At 49.4% G+C, this 19,031-nt stretch overlaps 1 protein-coding gene across 1 annotated transcript in view; it reads right to left on the minus strand.

Moving 5' to 3' along the window:
• Positions 1–10,963, minus strand: part of KIAA1755 (KIAA1755 ortholog) — a 40,437-nt gene extending 29,474 nt beyond the window's left edge. The window contains exon 1 of the mRNA XM_004746450.3: positions 10,705–10,963. Coding sequence (XP_004746507.2) covers positions 10,705–10,707 — 3 coding nt within the window. The 5' untranslated portion in view covers positions 10,708–10,963. The remainder of the gene's footprint in view (positions 1–10,704) is intronic.
• Positions 10,964–19,031: the final 8,068 nt, after the last annotated feature.

Below are 19,031 nucleotides of genomic sequence, written 5' to 3' on the forward strand. Positions count from 1 at the left end.
GGCCTTCTTCCCTGTTCCTCAGGACCTTTGCACTGGCAGCTCCCTCTGTCTAGAATACTCTTCCTCAAGACATCCTCATTCCCTCCCCTCCTGCGGTCCTTGCTCAGTGCCATCCACAGGCCCAAGGTGGAGGGGAGGAATGGTGGGGGGCATTCTAGGTCGGGGCCAGAGGGAACAGAGAGGTCCGCAACCTCCAATCCCACCATCTGGCAGACCTGCACACCTGCAGGTTGAAGCTGAGCCATCAGTGAAGACCAACCTGCAGGCAACATGTAGGTGCATCAAAACGCAGGTGCATGAACGATAATAAGTAATTGCTGGAGTTTTTTTTCAACACCATCTTTTCGGGTGGTTTGTTACACAGTAATACCTGATTGATACAAATTAATATAATTGACACAAGAGCTCACAGATTCAGACTCACATGATGAGCTGCCTTCTGGGTGCTTCCCCTAGGTGTCCACCAAGCACAGATCATGAACGCATCAAACCCAACTCAGTATGTCCCTAAACCCACCCCTCCCCCATGTCCCTACGTCAGTGACAGCCCCACAGTCCAGTCAGACTCCCAGGCCAGAAATCTGCGCATCCTTCTGCCCTTCCTCTTGCCTCCTCCGTTCACACACAACCTGCAGGCTCTTCTCACCTCCAGCAGCCCACCCACCAACTCGGCTCTGCTCCCCCGTCCCTATCCTGACCCAGGCCTCTGTCTCTTCCACGGAATCCCTTCCTCATTGCCATCCAACCTTCAGACTGCCTCACTTCCAGCCATTCTGGACCAGGAACCCGCAGTGGTCTTTCCAAACACGAACCTGACCTTGGAAGTGTCCGCACTGCCTTCAGGAAAGCATCAGCCTCCAGGCATTCAGGTTCCCTGTGATCTTGGCGTTGGCCTCGCCTCACAGCCCGTCTGTCTCTCTCATTTTGGCCACAGCACTGCGTGCATTCTCTTGCTTATCTCCAAGCCTCTGCACACGCTGTCCCTTCCTCCTGGCGTGCCTTCCACTTCCACTCCCCTTCACTTGGCTGAGTCCCTCCCATTCTTCAAGAGTCAGGTCACCCCTCATATCTCCCATAGGATTCCCCCAGACTTCCCTCCCCCACACCCCCTGGGCCAGGCGTCCCCTTTCTTGGGCTTCTGTGGCAGCCCTATCATAGCGGTTCCCATGCTGATTGCCATCTCCCTCCAAGACTCTGGGCTCCCTGAGGACGGGGCTGGTACAGAATAGTGGCCCCAAAGATGCCTGTGTCCTAAGCTCCGTTACCTGTCAGTCTGTTTCCCCATAAGGCAAAGATGGAATAAACATGACAAATCAGCCCTCCTTAAGATAGGGAGAATATATCCTGGATTAGCCAGTGGGTCCCATCCAATCCCATGGGGTCTCCAAAGGGCGAGAGGGTGCAGAAGAAGTGAGAGTTGGGGGGAAATGTGACATGGGAAGAAGGATCTGAGAGACGCCATATTGCTAACTGTGAAAATGAAGGAAGAGCCCAGGAACACAGGCTGCTCCTAGCTGCTGGAAAAGGCAAGTACAGCCTGCCAACACCTTGATTTGAGCCCAATGAGACCCGTGTTGGACTTCCGATCTATAGGATCCATAGAACGGTATGTTGCTTTAAGCTACAAAGTCTGGGACTTTTATTTTTTATTTGTTTTAACAGTGCCTGAAACTGTCACAGCGACGGGGGCATTGATGACTCCCCTTCCAAGGGTCTCCCATTCCTGGCACAGGGCCTGGGCAAAAATAGGTACTCAGTAAATGCCGTGGAAGGACAAACAAAATGTCCCTCTCTGAACCACAGGTTTTTTCCATCTGTAAAACCATTTGGATAAGACCAGAGGTTTCCAGTCTGGTATAGTAATAGAACCCATGGGTTATGACTTTCAACTCTTAAAATGCCTGATGGAAGCCATTCTGGTTGGCCCAGACTGCTCACAAGCTCCGGGGCCATCTGTCACTGAGAGATGTAAAGCAAGATGAGAATAAACTAGAATCCGGCATAAAGACAGCTTATTTGGGGCAGAAAAATCATTTTTACAAATGAGGTCCCTTCAGACAGGGAAATAAAATCCGGGATTGGAGGAGGAGGAATATGGCACTTCTCCATCCCAGCAAGAGGCCAGGGCCAGGAGGCTATAACACAGGAGCCGCTAGCCCATGGTCATTGGGCCAATGTCAGGGTTGCCACTCTGCCCCCGCACCCACACAGCACTGAGCACAGGGTAGGGTCTCCATCACTATTTGTGGGAGGAATGAATATATGCCAAAACCCCCCTTCTGAAGGAAGAAGGGTCTTGCCACTGACACAGCATCAATGCAGTGGGGGTGACCTATCACAGGTTCTTGACATCAAAAGTGAACATGGCCAGAAGGGCTATTTTCCCCTTTGAGGTACAAGACAGGGTCGGTGGGGGGAGGGGCGTCTTGAAGTTGACAGAACAGAAAAAGCCTCATCTGGCTTGACCAGTTCTTCTAATGCTCTTCCCCTCTAAAGCAAGGTCAAACCCCTAGAGTTACCCCTCACCCACGCAATCCTGAGGAGAGCAATGGGAATGGGGACCCTGAGTTAGAGGACTCTGGCTGACGTCTGTGAATATGTGGACACACTAAGAAGCCACCACTCCACCCAGCCTCTTCTAGGGCACTCGCTTTCCTAGGTTCCACGCCACTGTGCCACCTTGGGCAGGTGCCTTCCCTCTCTGGGCCTTTCCTTGTGTGCACATTGAGCTGGGTTAGGTTTGTTTCATTTTGGTTTTGGAAATTTAATCATTCACTCACATCTTCATGAATTTTAGCATATCCAAATACCATTTGTACTATTAGCGCTAACCGCTTTTTTTCCCCCCAAGTCACTCACCAAAAATACTTAAATAATTGTATTTCAAACAGAGACGTTATGCCCCCATACGGGTTAGGAGAAGGCAGCCAGACTGCCCAAGTTCAAATCCTGCTCTTACCACTTTCTGCTTAGGTGACTTGGCAAGTTGCTTAGCTTAGTTCTGTCTGCCTCAGTTTCCTTACTAGGGAAAGCGGGGGCTCATAATTGTATGTGCCTTAAATGGTTGAGCAAGACCGAATGACATAAGACACAGAAGGTCTCTGCACAGGACTAGCTTTTAGTAGGTGCTCAATCAGCAAGACCCATCACTGCTATATGCTTGTGGCCATTACTATAGTTATCATTATGTCATTGCTTTATGGGGAAAATTGGTATCAGCTGGCATAAATGGAATGGAACTTCAAAAATAAATTGTTGAGGGCGCCTGGGTGGCTCAGTGGGCTGGGCCACTGCCTTCGGCTCAGGTCATGGTCTCAGGGTCCTAGGATCGGGTCCCGCGTCGGGCTCTCTGCTCGGCAGGGAGCCTGCTTCCTCCTCTCTCTCTGCCTGCCTCTCTGCCTACTTGTGATCTCTCTCTGTCAAGTAAATAAATAGAATCTTAAAAAAAATAAATTGTTGATGCGTTGGGTGGTTTTGTATTATTTTATTCATATAGATATATTTATATCTATCATATATATTCATTATTATAGCCAGAGGGTAGACCTTACATTAGTATATATTACCATAAATAATGTAATATTTAACTATATAATAAATACACACTTATTATATAAAATATATTTCATTTTCACTGTTCTAGTTCTATAAAAATAAACTATTTTTTAAAAGAAAAAGGAAGCAATAAGAACAAATACATTTTCTAAATTAGGTTCTAGGACATCTGGTCACTTCCTCAAGGCTCATTGAGTTTCTCTTTCGTTCTTTCAAAGCAAGCTTGCCACGTATTAGAAAGGTAGTGAAGATATCTTATCGTGAGAGGTGGGTTTTCTCTGGGGGTCCTTAGAATATCAGAGGGAAACTCAAAGGGCCTGAGTCTCCTAGCACATGACTCCTGTTATTTAGCTCTGCTCTGTGACAGCCTGTGTCCCAAATGTGGTCTGCATGTCAACCTTGGATCAACCATCTCTGCCTTGATGTGCCTCAGTTTCCCCATCTGTAAATGGGGATTCTAGAGCCTAGCCTATCTTGCTCAGATGATTCTTCTGCAAATGCAGGGAGATGATGGATGCAGGGGTCCTGAGAAAAGAAAAAGGTGTTGGTGCCTTTTTTTTTAATCTTTTTTTTTTCTTTATTCCTCCTGTCAGATGAAGCTAGAGTCCCAGCCTCTGTGTGAAGCCATGTCCCCCTCCTGACCCCTTCCTGAACCCACTGCTGTCACCCGAAGAATAACAACAACTTCCAGGCACCTGCTGTGCATGGGGCCTTGCGCTCACTCACATTCTCTTGCTTAGCCACACAAAGGTCCTGGGGCAGAGAAGGAACGTCCTGCTCTGCCGATAAAGAAGAGGAAGCGGATCTTGTCCAAGATCACGGAGGAGGAAGACAGAGCCACAATCCAACCCTGTCTTGGCCAGTCAGGCCCGCCCTCTTCCCCTGCTCCCTGGTGCCTGGCCCACCATGGGGCCAGCAGCAGCCACCAGCCTTCAGGGTGGCCTTCCCAGCCGCCTGTCCTGCAGTGTTTCAAGCTGTTTACTTCTCGCAGACTAAAGCTCACAGATGGGATGCCTTTGGCTTTCACAAATGGGCTCACTGGCTGCACACTCTAACGATTTAAGGGGCGGCCAGTAAAAAAACAAGAATGTTCCAAGTTAATGGGACTCTAAGCTCTTGGCCAGAGCATTACCTGCTATGGGCCTGAACCCCAGGGGTTCATAAGCTGTCCAAATATGGGCGTAAGCACACAGTGTGGAGCCCGTAGGAAGGAAAGCTGGCCCCTCTCCACTCAAAACCAATCAGGCAGCCCAGCCTGGGCCCTCAGGAACCCAAATACTGCTGGCCCGACACGGGCCCCTCAAAATGATTTCCGTGAAACTTAATCGATGTGTTTCCATTCCTCCCCAGTGAGCGCAGCCAGGCTGGGCCTTTAACTGTTCCTTGCCAGGAAGCAGCGAGAAGTTGGAAAGGGAGAAGCCAGAGCCGGTCTGCAGCCCTCCAGCCCCCCCGCCCCAGAAGCAGAGAAGGAGCCCCCCTTCAGGCACCAGCCAGCTGCGGGGCTGGTGCCTGAAGGACGCTCAGGGGCCTTCTGGATAGACCCAAGGAATCCGTTATGGGGCTGACAGAAAAGTGTCTGTCCCCAGCGGTTCCCTCTGGGTATGGGAAGGTGGGAAGAGGTTCCTACACTTCTGTGTCAACACTTTGCACTGAGCCTCCATTATTTTTTTACTAACACACAAGTCTGATGTCGTTTTTACCTATGTGCCTTTCCCCGTGAGCACTGGCCAGATCAACAACACAAGGTTTCCACCACCCCGGAAAGAGGCTCCCTGCCAGGCAACTCCCTCACCCCGGGAAGGAACGACTCTTCTGATTACTGGAAGTTTCGAAAAGAAAAAATTCCCAGACAGTGTGATCTCCATGCTGTAAAAAGGTGCGTAAGCCAAGAGGCCTTGGAATGAAGTGTTAACAGCCGTCACCCCCGAGCGCCGTTGGGGGCAGGGGCCTCGTAAGTCACCCTTTTTCATTTCCTTCATAGTTTGCTGGATTTTCCGACCATTCTGTAACCAGCCTGTGTAGCTTTTATAAACAAGAGGGGAAAATAAAACTGTGATTGTGTGTGTGTTTTAAGGCCTGTTCCCTTTCTAAATGGTCTCACCAGTTGTTGTTAGCTGGGCTTTCTGAGGTGTGCCGAACTCTTCTTAAAGGCCCAGGTTTGTCCATTGGCTCCACCAGACAAAGCTCTGAGCATCACTGAGCATCATTCCCTAGCTTGGGAAGAGCGAGGGCTTCGAAGAACTGAGGTAGGCAGGGCCCCAGGGCTGCTGTCATCCCCTGCTCTCCTCCATGGCATGCCTAGGGAAGGTGAGATTTCACCCTTGACTCACAGGGTGACCATGGCCTCAATTTCCCCATCTGTAAAATGGGTGCATTGGGCTTATCTATCTATCTCTAAGGATGCTTCCAACAGGGTCACTCTAGAATTCAACGTATAATCAGGTGCAGGAAGGTTTGGAGCTGGGACACGGTTTCTAAATGGGATCAGTTAATCCCCAATTGATGGGAAAGTTTAAAAAGATCTGGTCTCATCCATCTCTCTACTCAGCCCAGGAAGAATCCAAACCACCAGCCACAGGCACAAATGCCCACAAGGGACTGAAAGGTGACATGGAAGACAGAAGTAGCCAAGTGCGAGAAAATAACCCCTCTGGCCCCTTGGTGAGTGTCCCCTGATAATCAGCCTCAGTGTCGGGGAAGCAATAGGGAGTAGTGGGGACTGTGGCACACGTCCCATCTCATCGGCTCCAACCCAGTGTTGCCTTCACCCAGCATTACTGGGTCTGCTGACATTTTAGTAAAGTTTCCCAGTGTTCTACAGGTTAGCCACACCAAACACATCTGTGAGCCAGATAGAGCCCAGTGGATATCAGCTTGTGGCCGCCAGGTTCAGCTACCTGGGACGTTCCTCTTGAACTTCTCCAGGCTGGAGATTCTAAAAGCAGTATTCTGTGGCCCTGGCTGCCAGGAAGTTGTTGCTCGTGTCCAACTAAAACTTCTCCTGCTTTAAATCCTTTTTATTTGTGTGTGGGTGGAGGCATGAGTGAGAATTGACTCCTTACTTAAAAAAAGAAATAAAAGTAGAAGAAGAACCTTTTAGAAACTGGAAAAACAGTCCAGATGCAGTGAACTGAAAAACCAGTGGGTGTTAGAAGACCCACATTTGAGACCAGCTCCGTCATGGCTCATTGGTGTAACCTTGAGCAAGTCACTTCACCTGTCCAGGGCTAAGTTTTGTGTTTGTTCTTTTCTCTCCCTATCCCGTTTGCCTTGCCCTGGGGCTCACCATTCCCACCCAAAATACATAATGATAATAATAACAATGATAACTAGAGCTTCTTACTGAGCAAGCTTCTGTATCAGGCTTTATCCTAAGCACTTTTCATTATTTTATTAACATTATTTTATTTCATCTTCCCAACAATTCTATGGGATTGGTATTTTTTATTCCCATTTTATGGGTTAAGACACTGAACCCAAGGCTTTACCCTCAGTAAATGGTAGAACTGGGTAGAGGTCTTCTCCTGCTTCCCCAGGCTGGGCTCTCCTTTGGCCATTACAATGGCCTTTTTTTTTTTTTTAAAAAAAAGACTTTATTTATTTATTTGACAGAGAGAAAGACAGCAAGAGAGAGAACATAAGTGGGAGAGGGAGAAGCAGTCTCCCCGCTGAGCAGGGAGCCCGATGTGGGGCTTTATCCCAGGACCTGGGATCACAACCTGAGCTGAAGGCAGACGCTTAATGACTGAGCCACCCAGATGCCCCTACGATAGCCTTTTAGCACACAGATGTGATTGTGACCCTTCACTGCTCAACAACCTTGAGTGGCTCCCCACTGCCTTACCCACTCAGCCCACCACTAGTGGCCATCAGTCCACAGCAGCGTACTTTTCTGCTTCTTCCAACACACTTGATGCTCTAGCCCGGGGCTTCCCAATCACCCACGTGCCATATGCAGAGTTTTTCTGGCTGTTTATACATCTTAATTTATTTTGCTTTATATCAATTAGTATTTACTTCACATTCATCTTCTTGTCAATTCATTTCCAACTTAAATCCATTGATTTTTATTTATCATCCTGTGTTTGTGTTGCCTAAACCACTTCTGCCCACTCACGAAGATGAACAACTGTAAATAAAAATGTTCATCTAGGGGCTCCTGGGTGGCTCAGTGGGTTAAAGCCTCTGCCTTCTGCTCAGGTCATGATCTCAGGGTCCTGGGATTGAGCCCTGCGTCAATTTTGTTTGAATCCTCAGCAGGGAGACTGTTTCTCCCTCTCCCACTCCCCCTTTCCCTCTGCCTGCCTCTCTGCCTACTTGTGATTTCTGTCTGTCAAATAAATAAAATCTAAAAAAAAAAGTTCATCTAAAGTCTCCCCACCCTGGACCCATAGCGGGTGCCCCACTTGGAGAAGAACTGCTTGAGCTCGCACTGTGCCCCTCTCTGGGCTGGGTGAGCTCCTTCCCACCCTTCAGAGCCCTGCTCAACCCGCAGGGTTTTGCTTTGCTTTTCATGACACATATACTTCCAGGCAAAGAGAGGGACTCCCATCGCCTGTCACCCAGCCTCAGCAACTTTGCACTAGAAGCCCCCCAGGACAGGAACCAGAGCTTACTCTTTTCGCACTCAGGTCCTTACACAGGGCCGGGCACATAGCAGGTGTCTTGGAGAAGCAGGTACTTTGGCAGTGTTGAATAAATTAGATTCAACTAGCTTTTCTCAAAGTGTGGGAGAGGCTGGCAGGGGACCCATGAGATGAGTTGGGGAGGCCATGAACTTGATGTGAAATCACAGAAAGTTATCCCAACTCTTGTTTAGTCCTCCTGAGAACACCAAAGAGAAAGTCTCAGTTCAGTGCCAGGATATCTTAAAACACCTCTCAGACACACAGTGATCACTCCTTCTAATGAAAAGAAAGCAGTCCTCCCGCTTGGAGTCATCCAGAGCCAACCTCATTGAGCCAGAATTTACCAACACAAATTTGCCCTCACTGTAGACATTTTTACAGTTATTTTGTGTTTATGATCGTGGATACTGATTTTTCATGGTCATGATATAAAATGTCTTAAATATACCTTTAAGTGTATAAGGTAATCTGATTAAAAGAAAAATATTAAGCAAATAGTAATTTTGATTTTGTTCTTTCTTCATAATGTCTTATCCAGCAAGTGAATGTGCACAAATTATTATGATAGAACAAAAAGTTCAGGAATATGAAACCAAATAAGCCCAAAGTGCCTTTGTCATAAGACACTCTGGCACTAGGCTGTGCCAAGGCACTAGGTAGCCTTTAATCAAATCATCCCAGGCAAAGAACAACTGTGGTAGAGCCGTGAAGGAAAGATACATAACATACTAGAGTGGGAGTCAGGGAAATTGGAAAAGGCTTTCCTGAGGATGTGATACTTGGGTGAACATTGATAGGATGGATAGGAATTCTTCAGGTGAAGGGGTGCCACCCCAGCAGGAACAGCATATGCAAAGGTCCTGTGGCAGGAAGGAACATGAAAGATAAAAGACTCTGAACCAAGGTCAGAGTGGCTGAAGTACAGAGGTGAGGTCAGAGAGGTGGACAGGTAACAAAAGTGGGAGAAAAGTCTGTTCATTGTGCATATTTAAGAAAGAGTTGCTCAGCCTTTTCAGAGAACCACCCAGGGCCTGCCTCGTAACCTGAGGGGCTGGCGTTCAGCAAGGAGTTTCTGGATTCTAAAAGTAATCCCTGAGTTCAGTCCAAAACCAGGGAAGGTTTAGCAAACACTGCTTGATGAAGGTTTGGTTCTGGGGTGGCCTGGACAGCTGAACGCACATTCCGAATTCAGGCTGCCCTATCTTCCACTTCCTGGTTGGGTGACCTTGGGCAGCCACAGAAGTTCCTAGAGCCTCAGGTCCCCATCTGCCGGGTGAAGATCCCAGCAGGTCTATTTTTAGGGCTGATGTTTGTGACATGAGCTCCTGAGTATAAATCCCTGGGCACAGTGCCTTGCCCATAGGGAAAGGTGAAGAACCACGAGCTTATGACGAACTCTGTCAAACAGCTAGGGCAGCAAGGTGTGTCGTACACCTGTCCTGCTGGTGTGTGAACCTAGCAGCCTGGTTTTGCCATATGTCTGTGGCATGGATGCAGATGGACGTCCTTATTTTGACAGTGGGGACAGCCGGTGGGTCAGCCGTGTGCATGTCAGAGGGCACGTGTGTTCAGCCGTGGGAGGCAATGGGAACATACATTGCTATGCTCTGTGCGTGCGTACCCGTCTTAATAGAATTCTTGTGCACTGAGTGAAAATCCACACACATTCAGCATGGCCCATCAGTCACGGGGTTAAAGCCTTGGCCTGTCTTCAGGACTTTTCCAAACCCCAGTGCTCCTGTGAACCCGCCTGGGGCTCCTGGGCCTATTGGGAGCTGGACTGTGATTCCCTGAAAACAGACTTTTCTTTCATTCCCTGTTCCCAGATACTGGCACACGTGCATGCGCGGACACACACACACACACACACACACTCCTCCCAGAGCATCTCAACGTTAGGGAGGGGCCAGCCAAAGAAGCCACAGTATCGAAGTATTGCTCTCTTTCCTCTCTTTCTGCTAGGCCTACCTCCCCACCCTGTTCCCATGAGACTGCCTCACATCAGGACTAGGAGCACACCTGGCGTTTTAGCCCTGAGTCTAAAGTGAAAAAACCACCCCACGTTTTGGTAAGCAACTCCGCCCTCTCCACTGGGCACTGGGCAGGAGGGGGGCTTGAAGCCCCATCTCTGTTTGCACCTGTGTGAGGACAGTGGGCATACCTGACCCTCAGCCCCAAATCCAAAGCACAACACCACCCCTTGTTTTATCTAAGGCCCAAGGGCTAGGGTTTCAGCTCTGATCTGTGCCAGGGATGGGGCCACATCTAAGTTCACAGGTCATCCAATCTTAGCCATCCACATCGCTCCTGGAGAGACAGGGCCCAGAGAGGAGAGAGGACATGACCAGAGGGGCTCCCCGCACCTCCACCCCCATTCTCCCATCCCGCTCCTGATGGGGAGCAGTTAACACAGACCCTTAGCGGGGCACTGAGGGTCATAGCATGAAAGGTTGGGGTCCGCCCTGGACACCCGCACCAAAAGGGGACAGAGCGAGGTGGTCCAGGCCTTGGCAGGCGTTACCATGGTGACGGGCTGCTCCTCTCCGGGGCCACGGGATCAGTCGGTCGGTCCGTAGGTCCTGTCAGTGGGGCACGGCCCCCTCCTAGCACTGGAGCGAGTGGAGCCGGCTGGCCGGGGAGGGTAGGCCGGGGACACAGGGAGAGGGCCCGACGGAGCCGGCGAGACGAGACTGGAGGCAGCCCGAGTAGAGCGGGAGCCGCCGGCCGCCTCAGGGGCGGGTCAAGCTCTGCTCCCCGCGCGGGACGGGGCGGCGCGACAGCGGCCCCTTTGTGGCGGCGCCCGGCTCACGCCCCGCCTGCCGCGCGGGAGGACGAGCAGCCGCCCCCCTTCCCGGGGCTGCGCCGCCGCTGCCGAGAGCTGCTGGGCCGCCCGCCGCCTTTCCGCCCGCTCCCCTCCGCCCAGCCGCCCCCGGTGCACCGACGGCGGTGCCAGGACTCCACGGCCATGCCAGGTCTCCACGCCCGCGCTGCACCCACCGCTGGGCGCGCACCGCTTAGGCTTCAGCCCTGGGTTCGAGTCTCCTCCTTATCCGCTTGTCAGTTGTGGGAATAGGCAAGTCACAAAGTGTCTTAAGCCTCAGTTTCCTCATCTGTAAAATGGGGATGATGCTACCGATGGGGCTGATGGTGATCGTACCTGTTTCTTAGACGTGGTGGCAAAAATTGGCATCTGTCCCAACGCCCTGCCCCTGTGAAGCCCACACCGCCCCCACATCAGGATGGCCCAGTTCAAGACTTAAACGTGATGGTAACTTCTCGAGTTCTTGTCTTGTTTCTTGCAGATAATGACTAGCTTTGTGGCCTTGGTCAAGCCATCGTTCCTCACCTTTGGCGGGAGACCAGAAATTAGATGATTTCTGGCTGGGTGACTCTGGGGTTCCTCTATTTATTGAACAAACATTGTGCCAGGAACTGAGACAGAAGTCAGAGCCTCTGCCCTCAGGTAACATATAACCTAGTGGGGAAGATAGGCAAGATATCTTCCCCACGTGGGGAAGATAAACAGAAACAAATAATGGTTGAGTGTGCTAGCTGCTAAGGCAAGAGACAAATGTGGACCTTGAGAACTGTAGGGGGACCAACTTGGAGCTGGTGGTCTAGGAAGGGACAGAGAAGCCTAGATCTAAAAAAGGGGAAGGAATTAGATGAAGAGTGGAGGAGGGAAGATGGTGGAAGAAACAGAGTTCCAGGCAACAGCATGTGCAAAGGCCCTGAGTTACCATTAAGCTGAAAGAAACCCGGAATCAGCGAAGAACTGATAAAGGGAAAGTATAGTACTCAGAGTTCAAGGTCAAAGCCCAAGCCTTATTTTTAGCCCATCCCCCACCCCACATAGGTTAATCAGTCTTTTAACAGCGAGAACGTGAGCTAAGAACCCCATCCTGCTGTGTAGCTTTTAACAAGTCCCTTCATGTCCCTGGTCCTACATTTGCTCATTGTTAATTTGGGACTAATAATCCCGAATAGCTTCACTATGCCCCACAGCCCAGAGGACCCCTCCATGGCATGAATTAAGCAAGCAAATAAATGTCTCCCACCTGCAGGGGCAGTCCCTTTTGGCATCACTACTCCAGACATGAATTTAAGAGAGAACAGACTAGTTGATGTCAAGTGTAGAGTTCCACTGGGAATTGGCGGTGGGGGTTGGGGGGCGGTTTCCCAGCTTGGAGCCTGCAGAGTCCCAGTTTTGCAGGGAAACAGAACTGACATGACACCAAGCATTCTGGGGTTGCAGGCAACAGAGACTGACTCTGAGTTAGTTTCACAGAGAAATAATGGATTAGCAGAGTATTAGGAGCTCGCAGAATCAATGAGAAGACCGGGATCCCACCCTCTGGAAAGCACAGGAACCAAATGAGATGCTCCAGGGGTCTCCTTGTGAGAATGAATGGCAAACCCTTGAAGACTGATGGAAAGACATCAAAACACCCCAAACTAGAACTTTCTACATGCAGGTAGTAATTGTTATGTAACTGTTATGAGGTAAATTCTCTGATTGTCCTTATTTTATAGATTTAAAAAAAAAAAGAGGTACAGAGAAGTCAGGTAGCTTGCCCAATGGGGAATAGGTACTGATTGTGGAGCCTGAAATTACATGAGGTTATCCATTTCCAGAAATTATGTTATTAACCACCTTCCTGTGCTACCTGAAGGAATCCCAAGCTATGTGTCACTCTTTTCTAGAATCAAAGACTTACATGAGAGATTATTTTATTTTTTTAAGATTTTATTTATTTATTTGACAGAGATCCCAAGTAGGCAGAGGGTGGGGGATGCAGGCTCCCTGCCGAGCAGAGAGACTGATGCGGGGTGCAATCCCAGGACCCTGAGATCATGACCTGAGCTGAAGGCAGAGGCTTAACCCACTGAGCCACCCGGTGCCCCTTAAATGAAAGACTCTAATTCGGTCATGTGGCAAGGTAGCATAACAATGAATATATTGGGACTAGTTTATCATGTAAAGGGCAATTAGGTCACACAAGAAGGGTAGGAAAGGGTCTGAAATAGCTTATAAACAATGGTGCTCATCACAGCCCATCCCTTGGGCCTCTCAACATCCCTTGTATGTTTATTCCAGTGCACACTCTTCCCAAAATACTCTTTACCAGCATAGTAAGTTAGTACATACTAACGTACATACTAACGTGGCATACTAACGTACATACTCCACGTACAGCCAAATGTACACACACATACCTACACCCTTGTATGTTTTGACTCCGTGCTGTGTGTGACCTCAAAGAAGTTCACCTTCCTGAACCTCAAATCCATCCTTCTAAGACAACATATGACTTACTTCCTCATGGGACTGTGGTGGGGATTAAATAAGTCAATGAATGTAAGATGCTTTGCACTCTGTCTGGTACACAGCAGAATTAATAGATGACGCATAAAATGGTGTTGTTTATGTAAGGGACCAATGGTTGTGAAATCAGCCTCCAACTACACAGGCTTAACTATTGGTTCGATTTGGTTCGTCTCTCAGGGACTTTCCAGAGAGGATTTTCCAAGGACTGTCCGATGTATTTCCTCTCTCTTTGGCAAATGATTAACTGAATGAATCATGTTCCACTTGCTACACCAGATTTGGGGGAACTCATCACTGCTCTGACATAGGGTAGAATGGAGAAAGTGGGGAAGCGTGGTAGAAGTGGGTCTCTGCCACCGACCTGCTGGGTGGCCTTGCACAGATCCCTCCTCTTTGGGGACCACAGTTTTCTCAGCAGAATCTGAAGGCTCTAATGCTCTCCCCATGAGACTTTTGTGAGAATCCAATGAGGTGGTGATTGAAAGAGCCTAACTCAGTGCCTGGCATATAGGAGGTCCCCAGCAAATAGCAGTTGTCCCTGTGACTCTGAGACTCCCAGAGCCAGGTTTCTGGTTGTCAGACTATCTCTCCCCAGAGACAGTCTCAGTTGGGGGAAGAGCATTGCCTAATTCAAACAGAATGTCATGGGATTCCAAATTGATTCATTCAGTATTTATTTGTTCCTTCTGTAAGGGTAGCAAAATCCTGGCTTACCTATGCATGTTCACCTCTTTCCTACCCACGGTAGGCATCAGGAATCCACCATGAACCTTTTTGCAGAACTTAGAAGCAGCCTTAGAATCCTCAACACAGAGCCCAGGCAGCCACTACCCATCAACAGGGCTGGAGTTAAGACAACGCTGAGCTTATCTGCTATTGGCGGTCCCTAATGTATAAGGAAGATTAGCATTGAAAAGGCACCAGCTCTGGAGGCGGAAGGCTTGGCTTTGAACCTTGCCTTATAATTTCCTATGGGCTGTTCCAGGAATGAGTAGGTACCGAGGCACTGGATCAGCCATGGACTGTGCCGCTTAGATTTCCCTTCAAGAGGGATCCCATAGCAGTTCAGTGAGCTGTGGATTCCTCCAGGATACAGCTTTTGCCCATCTCCCCTTCACCCTCATGGGCATCGCCCCCGGTAAGTTTCTTGCACTTCCAACTCTGTCTTTGACATCTGCTGTAGAGGATTCCACTAACATCACACTGAGCTGCCTAAGTCTGGGTTGGAAGGGACTGTGCTCCCCTCTGGGATGCTGAGAGTAAGGGGAAGCGTGGAGATTACGGACAGGGTTGGGGGAGAAGACCCAGAACAGGGAGGCTGAAGATCACAGTAACATAACCTATGGCCTGCCCTAGATGAAATTGACCTTACTTATCAAGGACAGACATTCAACTCAACAATCCTAAGACCACAGCATTTTTTCCCTGCATCTATATACTAATCCTAGGGAAGAGACCTTGGTTGGCCTTGCTTGGATCCCAAGTCTATTCCTTAGCCAGTCACTGTGGTCAAGGAAATGAGGATATTCCGACTGGTCAGAAGAGACTCTATGCCCACTGCTGGGTGGGAGCCTATGATGGTAGCTCTACCAGAACTGCATGGAGTGGGGGACAAGTTCTTCCAAGAAAACAGAAGGAGAGGAATGGAAACACAGCCCAAGCCAACAAAAGCTTTGGGGATCATTGCCCAGTCCATAAACAGTGGGTAGACAAAAAATGGAAACAACTTGGTGTTGTCCCTCAAGGACCTTCTCTTCTTGCAGGTGAAAATGTGATGTTTAGGTGAGTTTCCTGAGACCAGATCTTGGGACAGGAGTAGAAGAGAGATGGGGATACATGGATACCTCACACACTGTCCCACCCTCTCCTAGGAGGCCCACAGTCTGGTGCATAGGGACAGAGAGGGAAACAACCTATGAGAACAAAAGCCCCTGAGACTTAAAGCTTACCTTGTTCGTCTGTCCTGATTGACAGCACAGAGATCCACCCACAGAGGGCTGACTCACACAGTGTGACACTCCCCAGCCAGGACACCAACCTGTCATGTTTGGACTGTCCCTAAAATTGCTTCCTGGTGGAGGAGCCTATGATATATAGTCAGGGCTCTGAGTTCAAGTTCCTGCCTGCCCACTAACTCCCCAGAGGCTTATGGGGGTTTACTAAATTCTCCAAATCTCAGTTTTTTCAGCTATACAATGGAACCAATAATCTTTGCTTTGCTTCCTTCCCCTGCCTGTTGTGAGACAATAGCCACAAGCACTGGTCATGTCCTGCAAGAGACACAGATGCATTTATTGATCACCTACTGTATCCCAGGGACAGTGTGCTGAGTCCTGGGAGTAGCAGGGTGAACATGACAGATAGGACCTACCCTTGTGTAACTCACAGTATAGTAGGAGATCAGATCTTAATAATGAAGCATGATACAAATCGTGGTATGGTTATTCAAGAGAGGAAAAGCACATATCAAAAGAATCCAGTAGATTCTAAAGGTCTGGGAGGGCTCCCCTGAAGGCTTAAGCTGAAATCTGAAGAGAAAGAAAGAATGAACTAATGAAAGAAGTCAGGGGAAAGCACAGTCAGGAGGAACAGCATATGCAAAAGCCCTGTGGCAGGAGAAGAATTGGAGGCAGAAAAGAGACACAGGGAGAGGGACAGGGACAGAAGATGAGGTGGAAAAGGTTTTTGCCTTAGAGCCCTGAAAAGCCATGGGAGGAAACTAAGAAGAGAGTAATGTGATCTGACTTATTTTTCCCCAAAATTCCTCTAGCTGCTGGATGAGCCGACAGTAGAAAGTAGAGGTCGAGGGAGTACAAGAGGGGGCAAGGACAGCCATCAGCTAGAGGCCTGTCACAAAGGGTTGGCGAAGGTTCAAGCTCCAAGGACAGTGGAAACTGAGAACCAATGCCCCATGGCAGAGGCCACTGAGGGCCATCCCACTCCCTCCAGCCCATCCCTTAGCCCCCACCTGGGGTTTCTCTTTTCTTCCCAGTCCAGCCCTTTCTTGTTATTGTAGGATAGACTCCATCAATGACTCATCCAGGACTTGGGTTTCTCATTCCAGCCACCTCCCCCACCCCAGCTACTTGGAACTCCTCCGGGCCTGTGGAGCTCACCCCTCACCATCTGGAAAGGCAGCCAAGAGCCCCTCCAGCTCGGAGGGGAGTCTAAGAAGGGAGGAGCTGGGACTCTGCCTGCTCAGGCACAATCCACACTTCCCTGCCTCTATGATTTTGCTCATCTTCTTCCTCCTGCCAGGGGACCCCGTGTCTGCAAGACCTATTCATTCTCCCAGGACCACCTCCTCCAGGAAGCCCTGCCCCATGCACCAAGGCAATTGTTCCCCTTATGCTTCACACCTGTCTTTTCATTCACGCCTCAGGAGCTCACCTCTTCATGAGGGAGGCAAGGAAGTGCAAAGTTGGGGCTGGGACACACAGATAAGGTAGCAGCCTACAGGAGCAAGCCAGCAGCACCCCCAAGAGGAGGAGTCAGAGGAGGTTTCCTGGAGGGAGAAACATTTTCACCTGGGTTGTGAAGAAGGAATAGAAGATCACTAGGGGAAGAAAGAAGAGAAGGCATTCCAGGCCAAAGAAACGGTGTGTGCAGGGGGTGATTGCGGATCATTTATGGGGTATGTGAAAGGGGCCTTGTGCATTTTTTATTTTTTTTTCAAAAATTTTATTTTTTTATTTGACAGAGAGAGAGAGCACAAGCAGGGGGCGCAGCAGGCAGAGGGAGAGATAGAAGCAGGTTTCCTGCTGTGCAGGGAGCCCCAATGTGGGGCTCGATCCCAGATCTCTGAGATCATTCATAACCTGAGCTGAAGGCAGATGCTTAATCTACTGAGCCTCTCAGGTGCCCCCCACCCCCACACACATACCGTGCATTTTTTAATGAATGAACATTTGAGGAGTGCATTGAGAAATTCACTATAGCTGCATCAGTTTGCAAACTGGGGATGTATGTGCCAAACCTGGCAAACACAGGCTTTAAAAAACAAAACTGAATTCGTTGTCAACATCTAACAACAAGGAGGCTTCACATAATTTTCTGGGCAGCAGCCTCTCCCTTCGTCCACTTCAAGCATGTGGTACCCAGCTCACCGTAAACTCCGCCTGGATCACTTCGCTCATTTGCACTTCCCGGGTCACTTCCGCACCCTGTGGACATTCAAGTTCGCATCCCTGATCCAGATGATAAGCTTCCGGAGGCTCTGAACTACATGAGGTGCTAAGCGGGCCAGGTGCACAGCAGGTGCTCAATAAATACTGGCCGGGTGGACGGGTAGTATGATTCTAACACATGACCACAATATCTTAGGACTCCTGCCTTTCCAAGGTGGAGCCCCTCCCATGTGGGCTGGATGGAGACCCTCACGTTTAAAGAATCAACTGTGGAGGAAGTGACGGGATAGGACTGTTGTGACAAGGTCATAAAAGACATGTGACTTCCACCTTGTTGTCGCTTGGATTGCTCACTGTGGTGGAACCCAGCTGCCATGGTGTTAGGATGCTCAAGTGACTCTATGGAAACACCCATGTGACAAGGAATGGAAGCCACCTGCCAGAAGTTAGCACCAACTTGCTGGCCATGTGAGCAAGCCACGTTGAAAGTGGACACTCCAATCCATCCCAGACTTTGGATGGCTATAGCCCCAGCTGACGGCTTGATGGCTGCCTCATGAGAGACCCAGAGCTGAACCCTCCCAACTAAGCTGCTTCTAGACACCTAATCCACAGAGAGTGTGCAACAATGAATGTTTATTGTTGTTTCAGATGCTGGGTACTGAGGTAATATGTTACATAGCAATAGATAAATTAACACAATGGGTGGTTGGATGGATGGATGGATGGATGGAAGGATGGATGGACTGATGGATGGGATGGATAGAGGGAATGGGTGGCTAAAGGGGGTGTTATGTAGGAAAAGAGATTCTATTAGGAAAGCAAGGGGAGGGGTTCAGATCCCAACTGAGTTTTGTCATCCTGGAAAGCCAAAAGAAGTTTGTAATTCAGGAGTGCCACGGTTCTATCTAAGTTTTAGTGGTTCACTCAGGCAGACATGTAGAGGAGAATAGATAATGAGCCTTCAGGCTGAGAGGTAAGCAAGAGGCCGTGTCAGTTATCCTGGGGAGACAGATTGCCTTGTGTCTCCAAACACAGATTCCTCCAACAGCAGTCCCATTCCAATCTTTGTACCCCATGGTCCGGCCTCTGTCAGTCCTCAGTCCTGAATGGCTCTCTGGGCCGTGGAGGAGGTCAGGACTTGAGCATTTCTCAGAGACCAAGTCATCCTCCTCACTCAGAGTCTTCTTTGTGTTGAGGAAGCAGTTGCTCCCTTGACCAGTGGGGGCTCAGAGTAGGGTCGTGACCTTCAGGAATCAGAGAGGGGGGGCCAAGGAGTCAATTTGCTGTGCAGACCCCACTGCCCCCTAGGAATGATGGAAAGCCACAGCTACCAATCACCCATGAGTTAGGTCAAACCCAAGATCCAGTCTATTGAGATTGTTTGAAATG

This window comes from Mustela putorius, unplaced genomic scaffold, assembly GCF_011764305.1.
Source record: "Mustela putorius furo isolate JIRA1106 unplaced genomic scaffold, ASM1176430v1.1 tig00000743_pilon_pilon_pilon, whole genome shotgun sequence".
Classification (NCBI taxonomy): Eukaryota; Metazoa; Chordata; class Mammalia; order Carnivora; family Mustelidae; genus Mustela; species Mustela putorius.